This window comes from Emys orbicularis, chromosome 22 (genome assembly GCF_028017835.1).
Source record: "Emys orbicularis isolate rEmyOrb1 chromosome 22, rEmyOrb1.hap1, whole genome shotgun sequence".
Classification (NCBI taxonomy): Eukaryota; Metazoa; Chordata; order Testudines; family Emydidae; genus Emys; species Emys orbicularis.
The window spans coordinates 16,230,323-16,254,268 of NC_088704.1; the positions used below are offsets into that span (position 1 = coordinate 16,230,323).

The 23,946-nt window shown below is 44.6% G+C and overlaps 1 protein-coding gene across 1 annotated transcript; it reads right to left on the reverse strand.

Moving 5' to 3' along the window:
- Positions 1–202: 202 nt before the first annotated feature.
- On the reverse strand, positions 203–23,946 carry INTS11 (integrator complex subunit 11). The gene is made up of 18 exons (XM_065421240.1): positions 23,904–23,946; positions 22,304–22,496; positions 21,044–21,141; positions 19,640–19,713; positions 19,165–19,393; positions 18,191–18,289; positions 18,054–18,088; positions 16,346–16,484; positions 14,368–14,432; positions 13,038–13,227; positions 11,997–12,080; positions 10,573–10,662; positions 9,713–9,875; positions 8,545–8,652; positions 7,730–7,791; positions 6,686–6,828; positions 6,077–6,206; positions 203–397 (listed from the first exon to the last, which is right to left on the reverse strand). Exons 2-18 carry the CDS (start codon positions 22,329–22,331, stop codon positions 332–334), a joined length of 1,803 nt encoding a protein of 600 aa, XP_065277312.1. The 5' UTR covers positions 22,332–22,496; positions 23,904–23,946; the 3' UTR covers positions 203–331.

Genomic DNA, 23,946 nt, shown 5'->3' on the forward strand with positions numbered 1-23,946 from the left:
TTACAAAAATAAATGTGAACGGAAAGACTTCGAAAATCTCTTACCTTGCTCTACAAGGAACAGCAGTCGAAGCTGCTCCAGGTAACTTAATACAAACAGCTTGCCCAGTAATTGATATTTGTGACGGACTTTGCCAGTGGGGGATAGCAGTGCCGCTAAAGCAAAATGTTGTCTGAATAGTTTAATACTCTCTGCTGCAGGATATTTTACAATAGACCTTTTCTTTATTCAAAAAAAACAACTTAAGTATTTACATGCTCTAGATAATATAAAAAACCAGAGGTAAACTTGGAAGGCTTCTGAAGTTCCATTTTCCCCATTGCTGCGTCACTCAAGCTGTAGTTTGTGGCAGTCCCTTTTTCAATAGGGAGGTAAGATAGCTGCCCAGTTCTTCATCCTATCCACAGACATCAGAAATAGGTCAGGTGGCAACGCCCCCACTCCACTCTCATTTAGGGCAGCACATCAGAGGCTGCTCTTTTGACAGGACTAAACCAAAAATCCAGACCCAAACCCCCTAACATTAGTACGGTTTCAGAATTGTTTGGCCCGAACCCATTTCTGATAGTTTGACAAATGGGAGTTTATTCTTCCAAAATCGCAGACTTGGCAGTAACAAAGTACAGGGGGCCCTGAGACAACAGATGTCTCTTTTCTTAAGAGACAAGAAAGGACTATTGATTTTTGCTTTGCTCTCAGGAAAACATTTCCCCTCTAAAGAAAATCCCTTGGAAACCCACAAAACCTAGGCACTAGAGAACTCTATCCTTGAACTTAAACACGAGTGACTCGGCTGGGGCGAGCTTTTTGAGAGTCAGCAAGTTTGAGACTGTTGATATGTATGCTAGTCACACCTCACATTTTTCATACAAACCCCTGCTCCAACCTTCCCTCTGCTACCAGTACTCCACCCATTGCTGAGGACTAGGGCCAGGATACTAGAAATAGCCAAACATAAGTAAGGCCATGGATTTTAGGGGGGTTGATGATTTTGTTTCCAGTGCCCACAGGGGGGGGGTAGACTCCAGAGATGGTGCTCCTGGAAAGGTAGTTTTATTAGGGGGAAAGCTTAAGGAAAGGAGGTGACTCCAGCGAGGCAGTGCATGGCAAGCTGGGGTGTAAATCTACAATGCCCCAGTACTAAGATGTTGTTTCCACAAGCTCTAAGGCTGTGTCTACACTGCAGCTGATTAGGGGGCGGAGCTTGGCTGATTAGGGGGCCTATAGAAGAGGCCTCCCAGCCAAGCAGCGGCCCTAGCAGCGAGCAGCGGCCCCCAGGAGCTGGCCAACAGGGCTGCTAACAGGGGAGTTTCCGTGGGAGTTTGCAGGGGGAGCTGGAAGGGGAGGCAGCAGGGCCCGGCCGTCGGTGTGCTCTGTTTCCCCAGAGCGGCCATGAGCCAAGCAGCAGGGGACACAATGCAGATGGCAGCATGTAGCAGCTGTGGTATGTATATAGTCCTAGCAGAGGCACCTGATCAGAGGTATGTCTGTATGAAATGCCGTCTAATTGCCCTGTTAGAGGAAAAGGTCCGAGGGTTGGAGATGCAGGTGGAGACCCTGGTAGAGTTTAGAAGGGGGGTTGAGCAGCTACTGGAGCAAAGGCAAGGGGTGGCTGAAGGGGAATGCTCGGGGGTGCAGATGGCAGCGGGGGCTATGGTCTGTGAGGGGGGGAATGTCGGGGGGAGAACAAGAGCAGTGGAAGCACGTGACCGTGAGAAGCAGGCCAAGGAAAAGGAGGGCTAGTGAGGGGGAAATAGAACTCAGGAACAGGTTTGGGTGTTTGGCTAACGAGGAGGGGACGCAGCTGGTGGTAACTGATGGTGGGAGGCAGAGGAAGAAAAGAAGGGCAGCTAGTCCGATAGACAGGGGGGAGGAGTTGATGGAAACAGCATCAATACTCAGCCCCTGGAGGATACAGGATGGCAACAGGGGGACTATAAGGGAAAATAGAGACAGGCAGGAGTTACGGCCGCAGGGAACAGGGGATAGATTAGTAGATTGCGCTGCCCCCAGGCAAAGGCAGGTTTATGTGATTGGGGACTCCTTACTGAGGAGATTAGACAGGCCTGTGACCAGGGCGGACCCAGAAAACAGAAGGGTGTGTTGTCTGCCGGGCGCTAAGATACGGGATGTGGACCTGCGGTTGAAAAGGATCCTGAAAGGAGCGGGTAAGAACCCCTTGATCGTCCTTCACGTAGGAACGAATGACACGGCTAGGTTCTCGCTAGAGAGAATCAAGGGAGATTATGCCAGGCTGGGGAAGACGCTTAAGGAGGTCGAGGCTCAGATGATCTTCAGTGGGATTCTGCCTGTTCCTAGAGAAGGACAGCAAAGGGCAGACAGGATTGTGAGGATAAATAGCTGGCTCAGGGAGTGGTGCTATAAGGAGGGCTTTGGGATGTATGGCCACTGGGAGGCTTTCGGGGACAGACAGCTGTTCTCGCGGGATGGACTTCACCTGAGTAGGGAAGGAAATAGACTTCTGGGAGGGAGGCTGGCTCATCTCATCAAAAGGGCTTTAAACTAGGAACTTGGGGGAGACGGTTGGGAGATGTCCAGTTAATCTCCACGCCAGATTCCAACGCTGAAAAAGAGGGTGAAGAGATAAGCACAGATATAGGTAGGGGTAGGGAATTGGACATAAGAAGGAGGGGGCGGATGGACGGTATGGGGTCCGTACCAAATTGCATAACTAATGGGAGAAAGGATACACAGCATACGGTAAGATGTTTATACACAAATGCGAGAAGCCTAGGTAACAAAATGGAGGAATTGGAGCTCCTGGTCCGAGAAATGAAACCCGATATCGTAGGAATAACCGAAACGTGGTGGAACTGTAGTCGTGACTGGAGTACAGGTATGGAAGGGTATGTGCTGTTTAGGAATGACCGGAAAAAAGGTAAAGGTGGGGCTGTGGCATTGTATGTCAATAATGAGCTAAAATGTAAAGAAATAATAAGTGATGGAATGGATAAGACGGAGTCTGTCTGGGCAATAATTACACTGCGTAAAAGAACTACTAGAGCCTCCCCTGAGATACTGCTTGGGGTGTGCTATAGACCGCCGGGATCTAGCCTGGATGCGGACAGAGAACTATTTAATGTTTTTAAGGAAGTAAAAACTAATAAGAGCTGTGTAATCATGGGGGACATAGATTGGGGAACAAATGCTAGTAACAATAATAGGGCTCAGATGTTCCTAGACGTGCTAGCAGATGAATTCCTTCATCGAGTAGTAGCTGAACCGACGAGGGGGGATGCCATTTTAGATTTGGTGCTGGTGAGCAGTGAGGACCTCGTTGAGGAAATGGTTGTAGGGGACAACCTTGGCTCGAGTGACCGTGAGCTAATTCGGTTTAAACTAAATGGAAGGATTAACACAAATAAAACTCTGACTAAGGTTTATGATTTCAAAAAGGCCAACTTTAATAAATTAAGGCGACTACTTAGGGAAGTGGATTGCGCTAACGTACTTAGAGAGCTAAAGGCAGATGAGGCCTGGGATTATTTCAAGCTGAAGTTGCACGAGCTGTCCGAGGCCTGTATCCCTAGAAAGGGGAAACGGTTAGTAGGCAGGAGAATTAGACCTAGCTGGATGAGCGGGCGTCTCAAAGGGGCGATTAAGAAAAAACAGAAAGCGTACAAAGAATGGAAGAGGGGAGAGATCGGCAAGGAAACCTACCTTATTGAGGTCAGAGCATGTAGGGATGCGGCGAGAGAGGCCAAAAGCCGTGTAGAGTTGGACCTCGCGAGGGGAATTAAATCCAATAGTAAGAGGTTTTATAGCCATATAAATAGGAAGAAAACAAAGAAAGAGGAAGTGGGACCGCTGAAGCATGTAGATGGAGTGGAGATTAAGGATAATCTAGGCATGGCACAATATCTACATGAATATTTTGCGTCGGTCTTTAATAAGGCTAATGAAGGGCTTAGGAATAGAGGGAGCGGGACAGAGGGGAATAAAGGAGGGGCGATTGACATTACAGTATCCGAGGTGGAAGCCAAACTTGACCAGCTAAATGGGACTAAATCGGGCGGACCGGATGATCTTCATCCTAGAATATTGAAGGAGCTGGCGCGAGAAATTGCAAGCCCCTTGGCGATAATTTTTAATGAATCTGTAAACTCGGGGGTGGTACCGTTGGACTGGAAAATAGCGAATGTGGTTCCTATTTTCAAGAAGGGGGGAAAAAGTGACCCGGGTAACTACAGGCCTGTTAGTTTAACTTCTGTAGTATGCAAAGTCTTGGAAAAAATTTTGAAGGAGAAAGTAGTTAAGGACCTTGAGGTGAATGGCAATTGGGACAAATTACAACATGGGTTTATGAAAGGCAGATCGTGCCAAACCAACCTGATCTCCTTCTTTGAGAAAGTAACAGACCTTCTAGATAAAGGAAATGCGGTGGATCTAATTTACCTCGATTTTAGTAAAGCGTTTGATACTGTGCCGCACGAGGAATTATTGGTTAAATTAGAAAAGATGGGGATCGATATGAAAATCCAGAGGTGGATAAAGAACTGGTTAAAGGGGAGACTGCAGCGGGTAGTGCTGAAAGGGGAACTGTCGGGTTGGACGGAGGTCACCGGTGGGGTTCCTCAAGGTTCGGTTTTGGGTCCTATTTTATTTAATCTATTCCTTACTGACCTCGGAACCGAATGTAGGAGTGGGCTGATAAAGTTTGCGGATGACACAAAGTTGGGAGGTATTGCCAATTCGGAGAAGGATCGGGCTATTCTGCAGGGAGACTTGGATGACCTTGTAAATTGGAGTAACAATAATAGGGTGAGAAGTGTAAGGTGATGCATTTAGGGATGACTAACAAGAATTTTAGTTATAAGTTAGGGACGCATAGGTTGGAAGTGACAGAGGAGGAGAAGGACCTCGGAGTCCTGGTTGATCGCAGGATGACTATGAGTCGGCAATGTGACGTGGCTGTGAAAAAAGCTAATGCGATCTTGGGATGCGTTAGGCGAGGTATTTCTAGTAGGGACAGGGAGGTGCTGCTTCCGTTATACAAGGCGCTGGTGAGACCTCATTTGGAGTACTGTGTGCAGTTCTGGTCTCCTATGTTTAAAAAGGACGAACTCAAACTGGAACGGGTACAGAGAAGGGCCGCTAGGATGATCCGAGGAATGGAAAACCTTTCCTATGAAAGGAGACTCGAGGAGCTCGGTTTGTTTAGCCTAACCAAAAGAAGGCTATGGGGGGATAGGATTGCTCTCTTTAAATATATCAAAGGGATTAATACCAAGGAGGGAGAGGAATTATTTCAGCTCAGTAGTAATGTGGACACGAGAACGAATGGATATAAACTGGCCGTGGGGAAGTTTAGGCTTGAAATTAGACGAAGGTTTCTAACCGTCAGAGGGGTGAAATTTTGGAACAGCCTTCCGAGGGAAACGGTGGGGGCGAAAGACCTCTCTGGCTTCAAGATTAGGCTTGATAAGTTTATGGAGGGAATGGTTTGATGGGATAACGTGATTTTAGTCAATTAGGCATTAACGTGCCATCGCGGGGAAAATGAGGGTCCGGCTGTAGAATTTTGCCTGTATGCTCGGGGTTCTGCTGATCGCCATATTTGGGGTCGGGAAGGAATTTTCCTCCAGGGTAGATTGGCAGAGGCCCTGGAGGTTTTTCGCCTTCCTCCGCAGCATAGGGCAGGGGTCGCAGGCTGGAGGATTCTGTTGTGGGTGGGTCAGCTTTTGTGGCCTGCATCATGCGGGAGGTCAGACTAGATGACCATATTGGTCCCTTCTGACCTTAAAGTCTATGAGGTGAGATTCCCAGCCCAGACAGACGATCATGCTAGCTCAGCGTGAGCTAGTGCACTAAAAACAGCTTGGGCATGGAGTTACACCTCCCACGTGCCGCACAGACCTAGCCGAAGTGGCTCATGCGGGACTTTTCAAACAAACTCAAAGCTGGAGTAGCTCTTTTCTGTTCCCTCACTGCAATAACCCACTTCCTCTGGAAACGGGTTCTTATAACTGCAACCCCCACCACAGGCCCACGTTAGAACAGAGCTAACCGGAGTCGCTTTGTGAAGGTGTCTCTTCGACATGACATTTATTCTTACCTGGTATGTCCATGACACCAGCAAAACTTTGGTTCCTTGGTCCTCTGACTGTGCTGTGGCTTGGATCAGAATGGACTCCACCATGATAGATCCGTCAGGGAGATGCTGAACAGAATAATCTTTCAGGACTCTAGGAAGATGGAAGGTATATTATGCAGTCCTGCTCTGTACTGAAGTGGGTGTCTGACGACACAGACCTAGCTCCTACAAACAGTGCATCGGTACAGAGAACACCTGCACCTCACAGACTCCCCGGCTGGAGTGTAAGCCAATACCCACCAGCTGAGGAGGGCAGAACAGGACTTATAAAAAGGCCTAAGAAGACTTTGAATATTAATCATTAGAAAGTCACATAGTCCCACAGGGCTTGATTTCTGGCCTGTCTGAAAAGGACAGGCGAGATCCTGAAGTAAAATTCTGGTTCCTATTGGTCTGCATAAACCAATCCTCAGGGGCTGGGCCAGCGGAATTATCTACATTTTAGTCACTGGAATCTCTACAAATAGTTTCTGTGTCACCTATTAACATTCCCCAGCTACACACAGCTGGTTTGGAACAGCAAGGCCACCCTTGGAGCAGCAGCTGTTAAACAGCCTGTGGCACGCTTACCCCTTAAGGTGATTATAGACTCGAAGCACCATCTCGTGCTCCTTGCGAGGATCCTGAATGTGGACACGGCAGGTAAAACGCAGCTGATGCTCCCCAAGACCCAGTTCCTTCAGTGCCTGCTCGGGAGAGACCAAGCGGAAGCTCTGCCAAGGGAAGGGAGAAATCTATTAATCGCAGGCTGCCGTTCACATTGCTCCAGAGTCCTTTTTTCATTATTAGGTAGCTCTCTATAGAGCTAAAGGACAAACGCACAGATTTTCTTGGGGCATGGACCCTGCCTTTTTAAATGGCCTAGCACACTGTGGACAATGCCACCAACAGCAGCAGCTAGCTAGATGTGTGTGTACACAGATTTATTTATATAAACACCTCTATCTGTTATACATTCCCCGTTTTCCAAACCTGCCTTCAAGCACAGCTGCTCTATGGATAAAAGTTGGCACAACCCTCCTGTCTGACAAGAGTGAGTTAGACCACAGCCACAAGGCGAAGGATAAGATCTCTTGACCTGGACCAGAAGGTAAATGCATCCAGTGTGGCAGCAGGAGTCAAGAGCATGACAAAAAGCAGAACTTTATTGGAAGTGGCTCTGTGGATTGGTTAGCTATGTCTCCAGTGTCCTCTTCCAGAGACAGAGTGCCACGCCTCTGGGTTGGTCTGATCTCTACCAACCTTGGCAGTTGAGAGGCTGGGAATTCTCATACACCTGGATTTCCTTCACAGCCTCACAACGCTTTAGAGTGGTCACTGCTGAGCTGCTTCCAAGACGCTAGGACTGAGCACAACACCTTTACTGTTAGCTGACACTAACACAGAGGTTCTCTGTGACCCCTTTCACATGCAAGTCTCTGAGCGTGATCACTCTTATAAATTAAAAACACTTTTTTATAAATTTAACACCATTATAAATGCTGGCGGTGAAGCAGGGTTTGGGGTGGAGGCTGGCAGCTCGTGACCCCCCATGGAGTAACCTCGTGACCCCATGAGGGGTCCCAACCCCCAGTTTGAGAATCCCTGTACTAGAGTAATCTCCTTTTCACTTACGTTATCCTTCATGATTAATGTGCCATGCATGAGCTTTGGCTTCTTGGAATCCGGTACGAGACCTAGAGTGGGACCAACAGAAAAGAAGGGCAAAGTCATTAATGGTCTTGTGCTTATCTAACACCTTTCATACAAACATAGTAAAACACTTCAGGATCTAACAGACTGCACAGCCATGGTGAGAAGAGGGTCTGAACTGCCAGCCCCTCAACTGAAATGCAGTAGGTCTAGTCTATGGTCTTATAACCTGGGCAGAGACCCTTTACAAACCATGTACTTAAACCAGTTAGCAACTCCATGGGGATGGGGCAAATCACTCTCAGCAACATTGACTTTCTCTTCTCTTCTCGATCTTGCAGCACACGTCGCTTCCTTGCTTTAGATAGAAGTTTGGGGGGGTTAAAACCAGGTTATCTTGTCATTCCAATGGGGGCGGAACTGGCCCACTGAAGTATGCATTTTTATCCATTAAGCAAACTGACATGTAATCTCTCTGCAGGGTGCGCATTAGTGATGAATAGCAGGGCAGCCCCATTCTGTGTCTCTCCGACTTTCCTGCATGGGGCTTTTAAAAAACAGTGAATATGCTCTGAATGGGGATAAATTGGCAGGTGAAATCCACGTCATCCCACTGGACGCCTCTTTCAACCAATGACTAGTTATGAAGCTCCATTATATGGGAGATCACATAAATGTGTCCACAACATCCCCTTCTCACACATCCATGCATAATCGTACATTCAGCAGTAAAAACATAAGATGTACTAGAATTGCAGTGCCTGAAAGGGGAAAGTCATTGTTAACAGGTGTATTACCTATGGCGCTCTCTCTCTTCAACAATCCAAGGGAAATGTCCACTGGTATATTGGGGCTGGTGAACAATGTAGTGGTTTCTCCATTTGCAGGCATGTAACAGTTCACATCTGTATTAAAAGCAAACAATACTGGAGAAACATCCATATAGAGCTTCTAATCCCAAAGGACTTTTTATACGGGAACTATCATTGCACCCATGGCTAGAGTGGAACATGGCAGGTGTTTAACAGCAACCCTTTACAACAATTTGGGACAGGGACTAAGAACATTATAGTCAATTGAAACTTGAAGGGGTAATTCAAATAACCAGTATAGTTGAATCTTGCCAGGAGACCAGAGTTAACCCCCCTAATCATGGTAAATTCCATGGGATTGTTAGTCACAAGTAGCCACAGCCTTTTTTTTTTTTTTACTTTTCCCGTGGAAGACAGCACAGATTCCCACAAAGGGAACAACGCTACTTATTGAATCACCAGCAACACTTCATGCAGCAGCATGTGTTTCTTCCTTTGGGGAACTCCCACCCAACCGGAGGCTTGGAGAATATGCGAGAGCTGAAACGATCACAGACTGCAGCAGAACTTACAGCCATGATAAAAACAAGTTAATGCAAAAGTCACCTGAAACTATTGGGAAAATGCACCCAATGAATAAGCATCCCGAGAGTAATACACCATGGTCTCTTTGCTGATCATTCTCCACCTAGCCTTAAAGTCAGCTGCTTTCAAAAAAGGTTTTTATTTTTCCTCTACTCTTGTTCACTGTAACTTAAGTCCGTAGTATAGAATTATAAACAAGAACGAACTTTTCCCCACCAGTCTCTGTTGGTTTTAGGAGTCCAAGAGGCACAGCTTACAGAACTAACTCCCTGTTTATACATGCACACATGCAATAACTCTCCATTTCTTTGACTACACTGCATCTGACTGGTCCCCAGAGATCATTAAACCTGCAGCAGGGGCTCACTACAAACCATGCCATCTGGAGAGTTATCCTACCCATTTGCTTCCAGCACAGGGACCTTTCAGTACTTGAGCCAATCAAAACATGTTATTTAACTAGATTTAACGTCCTGGCCAAAGTATATAAACTATAAAAATAATTAATCCTTCCCCCTTCCACTACTAATCCTCCCCACCACCCTCCAGACCCCAACACCTTACATACGAAATTCCTGTTCAATTTTCTGCTTCAGGAACTCCATCTTCTTTGCTTCCCCGTGAACCAGAAGAACACTGCGTGGCTCGGCCTGGCGAATCAGCTGCATTATTCCCTTGGCATCAGCATGGGCACTAAAGGACATGTATTCTACCTGCATCTTCACCTCCAGCTGCAGGGAGCAAGGGGAGAAGCAAACACAGACCATCCCCCATCACTACTTGCTTTGCCTGTTCACAACTTACAAGCCACGCAGTAACTAAACCAGAGCTCTCAGCATCCGCGTGTAACTGGAGTGAGCAAGACGCCTACATCAGAAAGTGGGACAATTGAGACAGCCAGATCCTTAACTTCAGGGGCAGTTGACAGAAGTCAGCACCATACAAGGAAAGCAGTTAGTACCTTGCAGGATCAGACTTTATAATTCTGGATACACTACCTGTCTCAGCTTTGCCCAAAGAAAATCACCTTGTAAGAATTTTGATTACCAGCTGCAATGTCCCTTTCAGCAGGAATCTATGTGACAGTTACCTACCGGGGTACAGGTGATTTATGTACTTTTCCATATAGAAGTAAACACCCATTAAAGTCTCTGGGCCCATCTACAATGATTTCAGCAGGGTAAGAGATTTATGGGGCAATTGTTCAGCCATTGCCCACGTAGCCAAACTCCCACTGACTGTAGTTGTGGGTCCACATGTGGAAGGATGGCAGCAGAATGCAAATCATTGTCAGCGCAACCAAAGGAACTAATTCAGTCACTTCGGCTAAAATGTATATCAACACAGGGAGAGATTTTCACCGACACAGGGCAGTGCAATGTGCAAGTCCCCCTGAAAGTCAGTGGTGCCCTTTCAAAATTAACTTACTATTTGTCTTCCTTCCATTTCTAGCTTCCGCTGTCCACTCAGGATCTTATGGCCCACAGTTCCTTGCACACAGTAACCTGGCATAATGACCTGGAAGGAATCAAGACAAATACGTAGCATTTGCACACTGAATGGAGCTAGAGTAAATTGTTCTCTTGGGACAGAGCTAGCCACACATCCACCTGTATAATGCTGATGGCAAGTTTCCACGGTTCCTGACATGTATAGAAGCTACTGAATCTATTCTGTTCAATTATGCCCCTCAGCATCTTGCATGATAAAGACCTGAGTATGGCACAAGCATTAAGATTAAATTAAAAAGGCGGCTTCTGTTAAAATCTGCATGCTACTAAATATGGGTTATTACTAGTCATGGGTAAACAGACAGCTTTGAACAGATAAGCACAGCTGAAAATACATTTCCATAACATAAAATCTTGCATCACTCATCCTTTCCGAGTCTACTGCCAACAATGCAACATTTTAATAGTCACAAAAACTCACGCTAACAGAACTGTACCCGTGTCAATTCCTCAGGGAATCCCTCTCTCCCCGACTATAAAGGCCTGGTTATCATTCAGTTTCACGGGATTCCTTCGAAAGTAAGGCTTCTTTAAAAGACCTTCTAAATATTCAGTAAGTGGTTCCACAGTCTCAAACCTGAGGAACGTCACTTTATGGGTTTCAAAGGTCACGGCCAGCCTTTGTGCACAAAACCTCTCAATGGGATATTGATATCCTTATCAAGACCACCAGAGCAGGCTGGGCTTTCAGAGCGTGACTCAGTGTGAAACGCTCAGAGTTCCACAGCTATTCACCATCGACGGTTTTCATAGCCAGTGTTGCCTTTGTAAAAGTTGACCCGCATGGATACTCGATAAGGTGGCCCCACTGAAATAAATGGACCAATGCGTCCCCACGCATGGATCACAGGCAGCATGTAAGGAGTTAATACTAATTTTTCCCCCCTAATTGAAGCGCAATGTGGTATCTAACATAGGTCGACTGAAGTCTGGAATGTAGACATGCCATCAGTATGGAATGCGTCATGTTCATGCACAGTAATTAAACCATCAAGCTGCATCTGTCCCCCAACGACACAAAGGGTGAGTCCTTGTCCAACAGAGACAAATCCTGGCCCCAGTGAAGCCAATGGCTAAACGTCCACTAATTTCAGAGCCCAGAGTTGGTCCAAATGCAATGTGCCAGTCATAAAAAGCATTTTTTAATCATGCTTTAATTAAATAAGGTCACTCCGTCAGCGGTTATTACTAACTGATGACTCGTTTAGAGAACAGCTGATAAAGGAAAGATACATGCAAAAGACTCTCCTGCCAATATAGGCACAGTTTATTTCTAAAACAACTGGAGTGTAGCCCCACACATCAATATGAAGCATCATTCAAGGTCACAGAATTTCTTACCATGTTCTTTTCATTCCCTGCCCATTTCCTGAAGATCTGAAGGGACTGTCCGGCATGAAGCATACCTGGGGTTGCAAATACAACCTAGGTTTCAAAAGAAGAGTGTTAGGAGCTGCCACACAGAGATTCATTTTTCCTAATGATTAGAAAACAGGTGTCCCAGATTATGGAGAGAGCACGCAAGAATAGAACCAGGAAAGTTCCATCTATGAATCTATATAGTACCAATTAATATACAGTACAGTTTAGACTCATTACAGCTGTGGGGTTTTGGGGGGGAGGGGGGAAGAAGGGGGAGGCAGAGGAATTTTTTTCAAACTGTGCCTTATTTTCATACAAGATCTCCATAATTTTCCATAAAACAAAATACTTCAAAATTCACATTTCCTAATAAACCCTTCAAGAGTTTTTATTAGCCAGCAGTACCATGATGGTTTCTGAGTGATCTGCTGGGAGGTAACTAGAAAGGTATCTGTCGAAATCAATGGCAAGAAAACAACATTTTTTTAAAAAGGGTCACTTTCATGAGTTTAATTTAAAGGGATTGGTTATAAGAACTATAGATTGGATCAATGCAGAGGAATGCATTTAACATTTGCCATTTTTAGATTAATTTTCCAATACTTTTTAAATTTAATGCACTGGAAGGTAGTTCTTGTAATATGTTTATTCCTTTTATTATGTTTAAGACAAAAGCTTCATTATTGCTGCATATGATTGGATTTATTAGTGCAAAAAAAAAAAAAAAAAAAAAAGTATAAGCCCAAATCCCTGTTGAATAGAGTCCCAGGTTTGCCACAGGCTTCCTATGTGACATTAGGCAAATTACTTAATCTCTTTGGGCCTCAGTTTCCCATCTGTAAAATGGGGATAACAGTAATTCACTATCTCAGAAAGGTGTTGTGAAAAATACATTGACAATTGCGAGGAGCTCAGGTATTATGTAAATTGTGCGCTTTCCTTAAATCCAGGCAAAAAACAGCACTAAAACAGCTCCTACCCATGCACATCAATCCTATCACATTCTTAACCTCCACGTACCATTGGCCCAGGGTTATCAGCAAAAGCCCTGTCAAACGCCTTTATGTGTTTGAATTCGAACATGTTTCTCTGGACAAAAGTTTTCCGGATCTTCTGATTAGTCCATGTGATGAAGAGCTTGTAGTAGTGATTGGCCTTCTCAGTCAGTCCCATGGAGAAGTAAATTGGGGCCTTCAAGTTCATTCTTTCCCTTTGGGGAGAGAGAAGAGTCAGTCAGTTGTGGTTGCTTAAGTGGGATCCTGGCAAAAACCTCTCAGGCGCTCCCCTTTGTGTGCTCAAGAATCAGTCTAGGGACTTAAGATTTCTATGCATACACTTACCTGGGGAAATAGGAAGTCAATTTCACCGCTATGTCACATTAATGTTAGATGATCCAATTCTCCTTGTCAGCTGGTCCAGACTTATCTAACCAATTATGAATGTTAAACATGATGCTATGGGGTATAATTAAGAGTAAGGCAGCTTTAGATCATCATGTACATGTTCCAACCGAGACACAGCCTCTCCTTTCTGATCCTTACCATGACAATGTTCATGAAAAAGACTCAATATTTTAGTCGGCCATCCAAAAAAAGTTACTTATCCTGAGCATGGAGAGTTTTGCAAGGCCAGAGGGATGGTATGAAATAAAGAAAGGGAAAATTTAGACTGAGTGTCTGGGGGCAGGATAAGGCATGACTCAAAAGAGCAAGATATTTTAGAGTAGTGTCCAAGTGGTGGAGGGACAAAAGCACTAGAAAATATACTACAGGGAGCAATCCTACACCAGCCAGCATGGGCAGATACAGGCACTCAAGAGGTTTACATTCCAGCTTCTTTGCAGGGCAGCCGGTTTCCTTAATCTGCGTCTGTGGCGTGCGTCTGTCTGAATTTGGGCTTTGTGGATATCAGTGCTGAACTCGGGCCACAAAGTTCCCATCCAGCTTTTCCCAACATTGCGGGGGGAGGTTCGCATTGGTCTCGGTGTTGACGCGAGGGATTCGGATGTTTCCGATGTTGCATTAATGGGTATAGAGTGGGGCAGTGGTTAGAGAAAGCAGCGAGGACACAGAGCACTTGGAATACAGCTGTGACAGCTGTTGCTTGGGACCAGATGCAGCCAGCCCTGGGCAAGATCCCAGTGGAGTGTGGGCAAGGGCTACCAGGGTTGGCTGGGCTACCAGGGTTGCCAGGTAGGGGAGGTGGCAGAAGGTCAGCAAGGCAGAGAGATGAATATAAGACTGTGCATGACAAACAGACACTACAGAATCCTGGAAAAAATGAGCACTAAGTGTAGGAGGGGAAGGGAATAAATACATGTTTTAAATGGAAAAGTTGAGGCTGTTCTTACCAGAAAGTTTCCAGTAAGATGCAGAGTTCCTGGGCACGTCCCAGAGCAAAAACCGGGATGAGAACCTGCAATTAAAGTGCAGAGTTAGACTATACTACTGCCAAACACCATGCAAAGATTGTGTGCCCCACTGGTGCCCACAAACACCTGCACTTGCTCACAGTGGGTGCACATTCCATTTTGTAGATGAACTCCATGTGCCCTCCTTTCCAAACTCTTCCCACAGAGGGCCGATCTTCCTGATGCTGCTTTTTATTTCCCTGTTCATCATTTGTTCTTAAGGAGAGGAGACATTGCACATTTACTGAAAGCAACAGCCTAGGCTCCCTGGATTCTCGCAATATAACAGGGAACATGCTTTATGGAGACCTAGGGAATCACATTGTTCTGTTTAGCACTGCAAGGAAGTTTCCAATAAAATACTGTAAATAAAAACAAAACCACATTTCTGGCATTGTCTATGGAAAATTATATTGTGCCAAGCACTTTTCATCTTGACTGCCTAGGCCACACTGGAGCAGTTACGTCCTAGCAGTAACTTTTTTAGCCCTCCAGGGGACAAGGAGCGTGAGAGTCAAACATAGAACGTACACACAGCTGCCTCCTTGGAGAGTTTTCACACACGTCGTTTCACGTCTCTAATATTTTCTGCTGTCAAACTCTTCACTGATGCTTGCTGCCAACTGGCAGGACCTTACATTACACTGATTGGTTTTCCAGATTCAGTGACAACTTCATAGAAATCATCAGCTAGTTCTAAGATGAGTCTCTAGGTGGGAGATCTATGGGTATGCCACCTCTGTTCTCAGAGGACTCACTTTTCCCTTCCATAAGCAGTTCCAGATTTCTCCCTCACTGGGAACAGAACAATAAATGAACGAAGTATATGGCCAAAGTCACTAGGGATGAACTAATGTACCTTTTAACCAAGAGAACACCATTAAAACTGTAAACATGCGATTGCCATACAGACTGCACCTCCCATTTTATCAGCGATTAATTTAATCCAAACTTCAGGAACTAAGGGCCACATCCTCATGCAAATCAGCATAGTTCCATTATTTGAGAATCCAGTGACTTGACCATTGGGATCTGGCTCTAAACTATTTGTTATAATGCAGATACAACATCCACCTTTAAGTAGGACTGCTTTAAGGCACATTTTATTGGGGAAATTCTCTCACTGGCTACAGAATGTTGTCTTATTAACAGAGGGAGGCAATGACCAAAATTCTGAATGAGCGAGAAACAAACAAGTGCCTAAGGCAGACCCACAAAATCCAACTATAGTTAAAAATGGCATGAAGATGTTATTGACATGATAAGCACCGCTATGTGCCATGTGCTTTGGTGGTCATGTAGATAACAAGACCAGTTGTTTATTTCAAACTGACATTATTAGAAAAGAACGGAACAAATAAAAGGGGGAAGCTACACGCAGTGCAGGCAAAGATTTTTAAAATGTTTCAGACGGGGATGTAGGTACCTCTTTGTATGTTAATACTTTCCATATATTTGGGGTTTTACAGCAAAAATCTGCTAAGGGTCTAATCGTGGGGCACGGAATACTGAGATGAGAGCACTAGAAATTATTGGTTAAGAGTAAAGATTTTGACAGATAGTCATTTAAATTTAGAAACTGAGACTAAGAGACTAGTTTAGAGCACAAAGTGCATATGCCTGTGTCTCAGGCACTACTTTCTCTGTAACTTTGAACTACAGAGAATTAAGATTGTAACCTTGGCATTTCCCTTCCACTAGAAAAACAAAAGCACACACTTAATACCCTGCCCTTTCTAGCATAGGTTAGCAATAAAACCAACCACCAACTTTGCTTGGTGGAGCAACAGAGCTGTCATCAGGCTGTGTAAGAAGTCAGCTCAAATATTAGCAATAATACGGCCCTACTGACCCACCAGATGCCCATGCTTTCTACAGACTGGAAAATGCCCCAATTAGCTTATGCCACATACCATACCTTCCCTCCTCTCTCTACACTTTCATGGACCTTCTTCAGGAAGTCCCTCTCTCTGCAGCGTTTAGAGTCTCTGATAGTTGTGGCATAGGTGGATTCGCTGATTAATAAATCCGGACGACACTTATCAATCCAGGCAGCTCTAAAACAAAACAGAGAGAGACCATCTAATAGATAATATATAGCACTTTAATATAGGGATAATGATGTTCCTTATCCTTCTTTTATAGATGGGGAAACTGAGGCCCAGAAATCACAAATCATAGGACTGGAAGGGACCTTGAGGGGTCATCTAGTCCAGTCCCCTGCACTCATGGCAGGACTAAGTATTATCTAGACCATTCCTGACAGGTGTTTGTCTAACCTGCTCTTAAAAATCTCCAATGATTAACTACCCTGACAGTTAGGAAGTTTTTCCTAATGATCAATCTAAACCTCCCTTGCTGCAATTTAAGTCCATTGCTTCTTGTCCTATCCTGTGAGGTTAAGAAAAACAATTTTTCTCCCTCCTCCTTGTAACAACCTTTTACGTACTTGAAAACTGTTATCATGTCCCCTCTCGGTCTTCTCTTTTCCAGACTAAACAAACCCATTTTTTTCAATCTTCCCTCATAGGTCATGCTTTCTAGACCTTTAATCATTTTTGTTGCTCTTCTCTGGACTCTCTCCAATTTGTCCACATTTCCTGAAATGTGGCACCCAGAACTGGACACAATACTCCAGTTGAGGCCTAATCAGCGTGGAGTAGAGCGAAAGAATTACTTCTCATGTCTTGCTTACAACGCTCCTGATAATACATCCCAGAACGATGTTCATTTTTTTGCAACAGCGTTACACTGCTGACTCATTTAGCTTGTGGTCCACTATGACCCCCAGATCCCTTTCCCCAGTACTCCTTCCTAGGCAGTCATTTCCCATTTTGTATGTGTGCAATTGATTGTTCCTTCCTAAATGGAATACTTTGCATTTGCCCTTATTCAATTTCATCCTATTTACTTCAGACCATTTCTCCAGTTTGTCCAGATCACTGTGCAGTGACTTGCTCAAGGTCACACAGGAAGTCAGGAGCAGAGCCAAGAATCCTAACTTCATTGTTCCACATTGTAACTGTCTCTTGCTAAATGAATCCAGTCCACAATATGGAGACTAACACTACAGATTTTTGAGAGACAAGTTTTCATTTACTTGCTGAAGACTAATTTAAGAGGTTACATTTTATTAAAGATCACCAACATTTAAAATCTTTCATACACATTAATATCCTTCTCCTTTAGCACCGATACAACATTTATTATTGCAAGTAATAAAATAAAACATGCCTCACTGCAAATGTATAGCATTTGATCTGAACTATGTTAGAAGGCTAACATCTATAAAAGATGCCATGACAGGAAAATATATGGAACATTTAAATTCAATTATTGTGCAGTCTTAAAAAGGGGATTAACATGACCGTACACCAGAGAGAAGAAGAATACTGCAGAAGTGCATTCAGAGTCGATCTTGAGGAATTATTTTAAACCTATTTAGTTCCATAATTGAAAACTTAATTTATCTTCCCAACAGAGAAGGCACTAAGTGACTGAGTCTCTTATCCAAGAACAAAGAATCATCAGTAATAAACTCCCATACATTAACAGGAGTTGCAGGTTAAGATCTCCCATGTATGGATCACACACTAAAATTCATAGTTTCTCTGCTTCCTACTTACCCTAAGTGTCTGTCTGGCGTCATGTTATAATCACCCTAATGGAAGAAAAGAAAACCCATTTACTACCTGAAAGATAACTGGACACATACCATACAAAGGAGATGTATAGGTCTATAAATATTTATCTGTATACTTACAGTATAGACCACAGACTCAGAGCCAACTTTAATCTGGAACATGGCTGCTCCCAGCACATGGCCAGCATAGTACGCCTTGATTTCCAGCTCATCATCTACCTACAGAGACAAAACCATATAGCCAATTTTAGACATCTCTCTCAGTGGTTAAAGAGAATTCATGAATTGGGAATTATGAGCACTGATGGCAGCTGATTTTATTACTCTGTTTCTTCACTGCTAATTTTGATCCCTTCCCAAATACAATTGTCCTCTTCCCATCCCCTGTGTTTGAGAGGCAGCATCCTCTATACCAAAAGTCACACTCCCGCTAGAGGAAACCATAGGACAGAACCAACTTCTAGTGCAGTACTACCCTGAACAAATAAGGGATTTGATTACCCCCAAAGACAAATGCACTAGCTCCTGAAATGCTTCCATAGCAGCCGCTAAAAGGACTCTGGGTAATCTTTGTCTCACCTTCTTCCTATTTTGTATTGTGTCTCTGACTCCCTGCTTTCTCATTTCTGCCTCTCCACCTTGGTCTCTTGCTTGTTTTTCTTTTTCCTTTTATATGCACTTTGTTTTTTCCACCTATTTTTGGTCTTTGCTAGGTGAGGAACAACAACCCTCCACCCCCTTTATACGTGGAAGGGCTGCAGAGGAAATTGACTAGGTTTAGTCCTTTTCCTTCTGTATCAAGCTCCTTAGAGCACATAGCTGGCTGCAAAGGGAAACTGACAAGAAACACAATATCTTACAAGTTTAAAGTGAAAATGCTTCTTAGCTAGGGCAGGAGTATGAGGGGAGGGGATTAAGATTCCTGAGCGCCTTCCCCTGCTCTGCCACCGACTCACTGTCTGACCATGGGCACATCATTTAACCTTTTTTGTATCTCAGGCACTACAGAAGTGTAGCAATGGAAGACCCTGTTCCCTCCTCTTCAACAGTCCAATTGATTTATTCTGAGAGTTCCCCGGGGTGAGTCATTTTACCTGGATTGTCTGGTGAAGGTGGACAGCTACCACTTTTTTCATGCAGTCTTTAATCATTTGGGAAGTGAAGAAGTTGGTCTCCCCTTTCTTATCCACAGTAATTTTCCTGTAATCCTCCAGCAGGATGGGGCAGATGGCCTTGGTGGGGTGCGTCATATATATGGGTCCATCATAGCCAACCATTTCGCTGAAATACGGTAAAGCTCCACAGTGGTCCAAATGAAAGTGGCTGTGAAGGAACATCCAGAATGGAAGATATGACCTACAGGCACTTAGCTAGATGTTTATAGCTGTCACCTAACACACAGATCTTGTGAACGTGCATTAGTTCATGTAAAACACGGAGAGATCCTTGCATGAAGCAGAAGTGCAATCTAATCTTTGCAGTATAGAAATGCAAGCCATTAAGGGGAATTATTTTCCAGTGCTTTCCTCTTCTGCACCTGAATTATAAGACGGCAGGAAGTTTTCTTACCTGATGATTACACAGTCTAGAAAGTCAGTCAGTCTTCCATTCTGGGTAATGTATGAAAAATCAGGAAAGCGTCTCTAAAAGACACAAAAGCAGGTTATCAGATATTAAACAAAGCTGGTTACTGAATTCAAAACATGACATTAAACAAATGTCAGCTGCCCATGTAGCATTAGGAATGCACTGTGATCTTATTACAGGGCAGAACTCCAGCAGGACAACAGGGAATGCTGGTGTCACCAGTAAGGTGGATCGCTACAGGCTAACCCCATAAAAGAGATGAATGCAGAGTGTGCCAAGAAGGAGGAGGAGAAAACTGCCAATGGGAGGGTTTATTTTGACATTGCAAATAAGTAATTAAGTTATCATCAAAGAAGAAAGATAGCGAATCCATTTTATCTTCACCATAATTCTCATTTGTAGGTTTCAGACCTCTTCATAGAGTTCTGCTAAAGCTGGTAGTTCGCTCTGTACTGTGTTTTATGAGTTTTGTTATCTGCACACAAGAATTAAGCTTACTCCTCTCTCTATTAGACGCCATCAATGTTCAGGTATCGTGAGCCAAAACAACAGAGTCGGGGGGGAAACCACCATTGCGTCACTCTATATCCAGCAAAGCGTACATGCTGCAGGTCTTGGTTTGGGTCCCATCATCAATCAACTGGCTGGTAACAAAGCTCATCCCAGTACCAAACTAATGATGGGCTTTACGTTTTAAGAGCAAAGGAAGCCTCCTGCCACACAGAGCAGGGGTTCTCAAACTGGGGATCAGGATCCCTCAGGGGGTCGCGAGGTTATTACAGGGGGGGGGGTCACGAGCTGTCAGCCTCCACTCCAAACCCCGCTTTGCCTCCAGCCTTTATAATGGTGTTAAATATATCAAGAAGTGTTTTTAATTTGGGGGGGGGGGAGGGGTTGCACTCAGAGGCTTGGTATGTGAAAGGGGTCACCAGTACAAAAGTTTGAGAACCCCTGACAAAGTGAAATGACGCTGAAATGCAGCACCCATTGCCCTGCTGAGCCTCTTTTTAAGGTTTTCAGGCAGCCCACACACCACCTGGGGGCTGGGAGGTGGAACTACAGAACACAAACATATATGGGGACGAGGGGAGTCCCTACACAGGAACTCAGAATTTGCCAGAGGGGATATTGGTCCATCAAGTGTGGTACTATAACTCCAGCAGCGGTTAATACCTAAGGTTTCAGAGGAAAGTGAGCCCTCACCTAAGAGTGCACCAAAACGTTGTGCTGGATTCTTCAAACAATTTCTAAATGAAGCTTGGTACAGCTGGCCAAGTAGGTTATGTAGCTAAGGCACCCATAGAACCAGAAGCAATACTGGAAAAGGCTGGGCAGATAAACCTTAAAGAATCTGCACACAGCATTTGGTCTTTCTGCCATACTTACATCATCATTATAGCCCATGTGCATCCCGCAGTCTAGCATGACATTTTTCCCTGCAATAGACACAAGGATGCAGCTCCGGCCCACATCCTGGCCAGCCCCTGGAGCAAGAGACAAACAAAGGCAGCTGCATCACACGTCTATATAACCTCTTAAACCTTTAGAAGGATATAAGCCATTTGAAGCTCTGGGAAAACACTGGCTAGATAAACTTCAACACCCCTATTAAATAGGCAAGTATCATTATCCTCATTTTAGAAAAGAGGAAACTCAGGCTCAGACAGGGGAAATGACTTGCCCAATGGTACACAGTAAATCATTGGCAGAGCTGGATTAGAAATCTAAACCCTCTCCTATAGTCACTCCTCTATGCCACAGTGTCTCATCTTTTGGTAAAAGTGCAGCTCTCCATTTAGCACCTGGCTTGTCAGTTTCAGACCAAAAGACATATCTTAGCAAAAAGCATTTCTGCTGATATATTTAAGAAGATACTATCAAACAGTTTGTCACTAAAACTGCTATCATCTTTCAGCAAAAAGAACAGGAGTACTTGTGGCACCTTAGAGACTAACAAATTTATTAGAGCATAAGCTTTCGTGGGCTACAACCCACTTCTTCGGATGCATCCTCTGTATGCAGACTACACACAGAAACATAGCTATACAAACTAGCAGCAGCTATTTTTGAATTTGTGTACTCCACAGAACAATGTCCCCCACTGGTCCTATAGCAATGTTAAATAAGCTAACATTCTGCACACGTTGTGCTAATATGTATGCTGAAGCAAAACCACAAAGGAAACAAGAGGCTCACAGCATAATCCAGCTTCCGTAAAAACATTTTTGGGGTGGGCGGAAAACAGTGTTTGCCAAATTCAAAAGGACAAGAGGAAATAATAATATTTTGCACTATATGGCAGCTTATAAATATAAATGAATTAATCCTTTCAACATCCGAAAGCAAGGTTAGCAACATCTCTTTCCGTCTTCTCGTTTGCAAAGCAAGATTAAGATCGCCTAAAGAGAGGAGTCAAATCTGAATGCTGCATGCTAGTTACATAAATGTAACGTAGTAACGTATAAGTGCAAGTATAAGACCATAACAAGCTATTCTATGTTAAAACATGGAAAGAAGCATGAATCTCTTGCTATGCGTATTGTAGTTATTTCTAACTAATTTTAATTCCTTTAGGGCTCTGTCACAGCATCCAAACCTTTTCTACTTTACTATCTATTTCAGCTCCATCTTGTGGTTTGAACTTACCCAAGGGAGTGACTTTTATTTCAGGCATTTTAAGCCGAGAAGAACTTTTTGAACCTTAGCAGTATAGCAGGCTATTTCAGAGATACCATAACTGGGTACTGAAAACAAGAGAAGATCCAGCCTTTCTTCAAACCACTGATCCGTTTATTTACTAATATCACAGAGAAGAGCTCAGCTGGGACCCCATGGCTTCCTAGAGGGAGACAAGAATACAGACAAGAAAAGTGTCAGCTAACTCAGCACATTATTAGTGTCATCTAAAAATGCATGCCTGCTCCCAATATAGTCAAGGCTTAGGTTCTGCGAAAACATAAACTGGTTTCCTTGACCCTAACATTATTAGAGTGTTTTATAGTCACTCAGTCCAGGACTGATTGGGCCATGGACTTGGTCCTTAGAGGGATTCTGCCCAGGTGAGAGGGGATGCACATTGGCATGGCTGTATGTGGGAAGCCTGACTGCTGCTGATTCTGCCAGACAGAGTGAGGTCTTCAGCCTCCTGGACTCTAAGTTCATTCATTTATTAACAAATTGCAAACAAACTCCCTATTACAGCCTTGATTTTGCAGTGTGAGTTAGTTTAAAAAAATTAAGACTGTCATCCTCTGCATCCCTTTCCCAATGCAAATTGCTATTAGATCAAAGATGAGAATGAATTTAGTTCAATTAACTTCTAAGCCTGGACATAACAAAACACCTTAAACTGTCTGAATGCAATTAGTACATTCTTTAGCTCTGCTTCTAGGATTCCAGAGCAGTCCCTATTTTATAAATCATTACGGGAAGTTGTGAGGTTGCATTATCACCACTGCTGATGGGAAAATTTTCATCAAAACAAAACAAAAATGTTATTTAAGTCAAAATCAAAATATTTACAAAAAGTTGTCATTTTTGACATTTAAAAAAAAACCAAATGAAGTGTTTTAATAAAATCAAAATATCCTGAAATAACATAAAAACATCCCTTTTTTTTTTCCAGAATATAACGTTCTGATTGGTTTGTTTCAAAACAACTTTTAGGAATAAAATTTTATTTATATAAAACCAGTTTAAATTTTAAAAGGTTGGGATCCGAAAAAATGATCAAAACAAAAATGTCCCAGTTAACCCGCAGTACGGCGCCCCCCGTTCCCCCCACACACACACACACCGTACCCCGCGGGACGGCGCCCCCGATCCCCCCAACTCCCCCCCCTTGGCACGGCGCCCCCTGACTCCTCCAACTCCCCCCCTCCCCAGCACAGCGCCCCCTGCCCCTCCCCAACTCCCCCCCACACACACACACCGTACCCCGCGGGACGGCGCCCCCTGATCCCCCCAACTCCCCCTCCTTGGCACGGCGCCCCCTGACTCCTCCAACTCCCCCCCTCCCCAGCACGGCGCCCCCTGCCCCTCCCCAACTCCCCCCCCACACACACACCGTACCCCGCGGGACGGCGCCCCCTGATCCCCCCAACTCCCCCCCTCCCCAGCACGGCGCCCCCTGCCCCCTCCCCAACTCCCCCCCTCCCCAGCACGGCGCCCCCTGACCCCCCCCAACTCTCCCCCCCCGGGCACGGGCCCCGCTCACTTCCAGGCCGCGGCTCCCAAACGGACTCACGTTGCCATTGCTTCTGGCAGGCCCGCTCCCCGGTGACATCTGC

Excerpts from the sequence above, each read along its gene's own strand:
- INTS11 (XM_065421240.1), bottom strand. The coding sequence starts at position 22,331 with ATGCCTGAAATAAAAGTCACTCCCTTGG. Across the intron at positions 10,663-11,996 it reads CAGGGAATGAAAAGAACATG|GTCATTATGCCAGGTTACTG; the intron begins GTAAGAAATTCT and ends GATTCCTTCCAG. Across the intron at positions 398-6,076 it reads TGGTGTCATGGACATACCAG|GATGAAGAACTGGGCAGCTA; the intron begins GTAAGAATAAAT and ends GTCTGTGGATAG.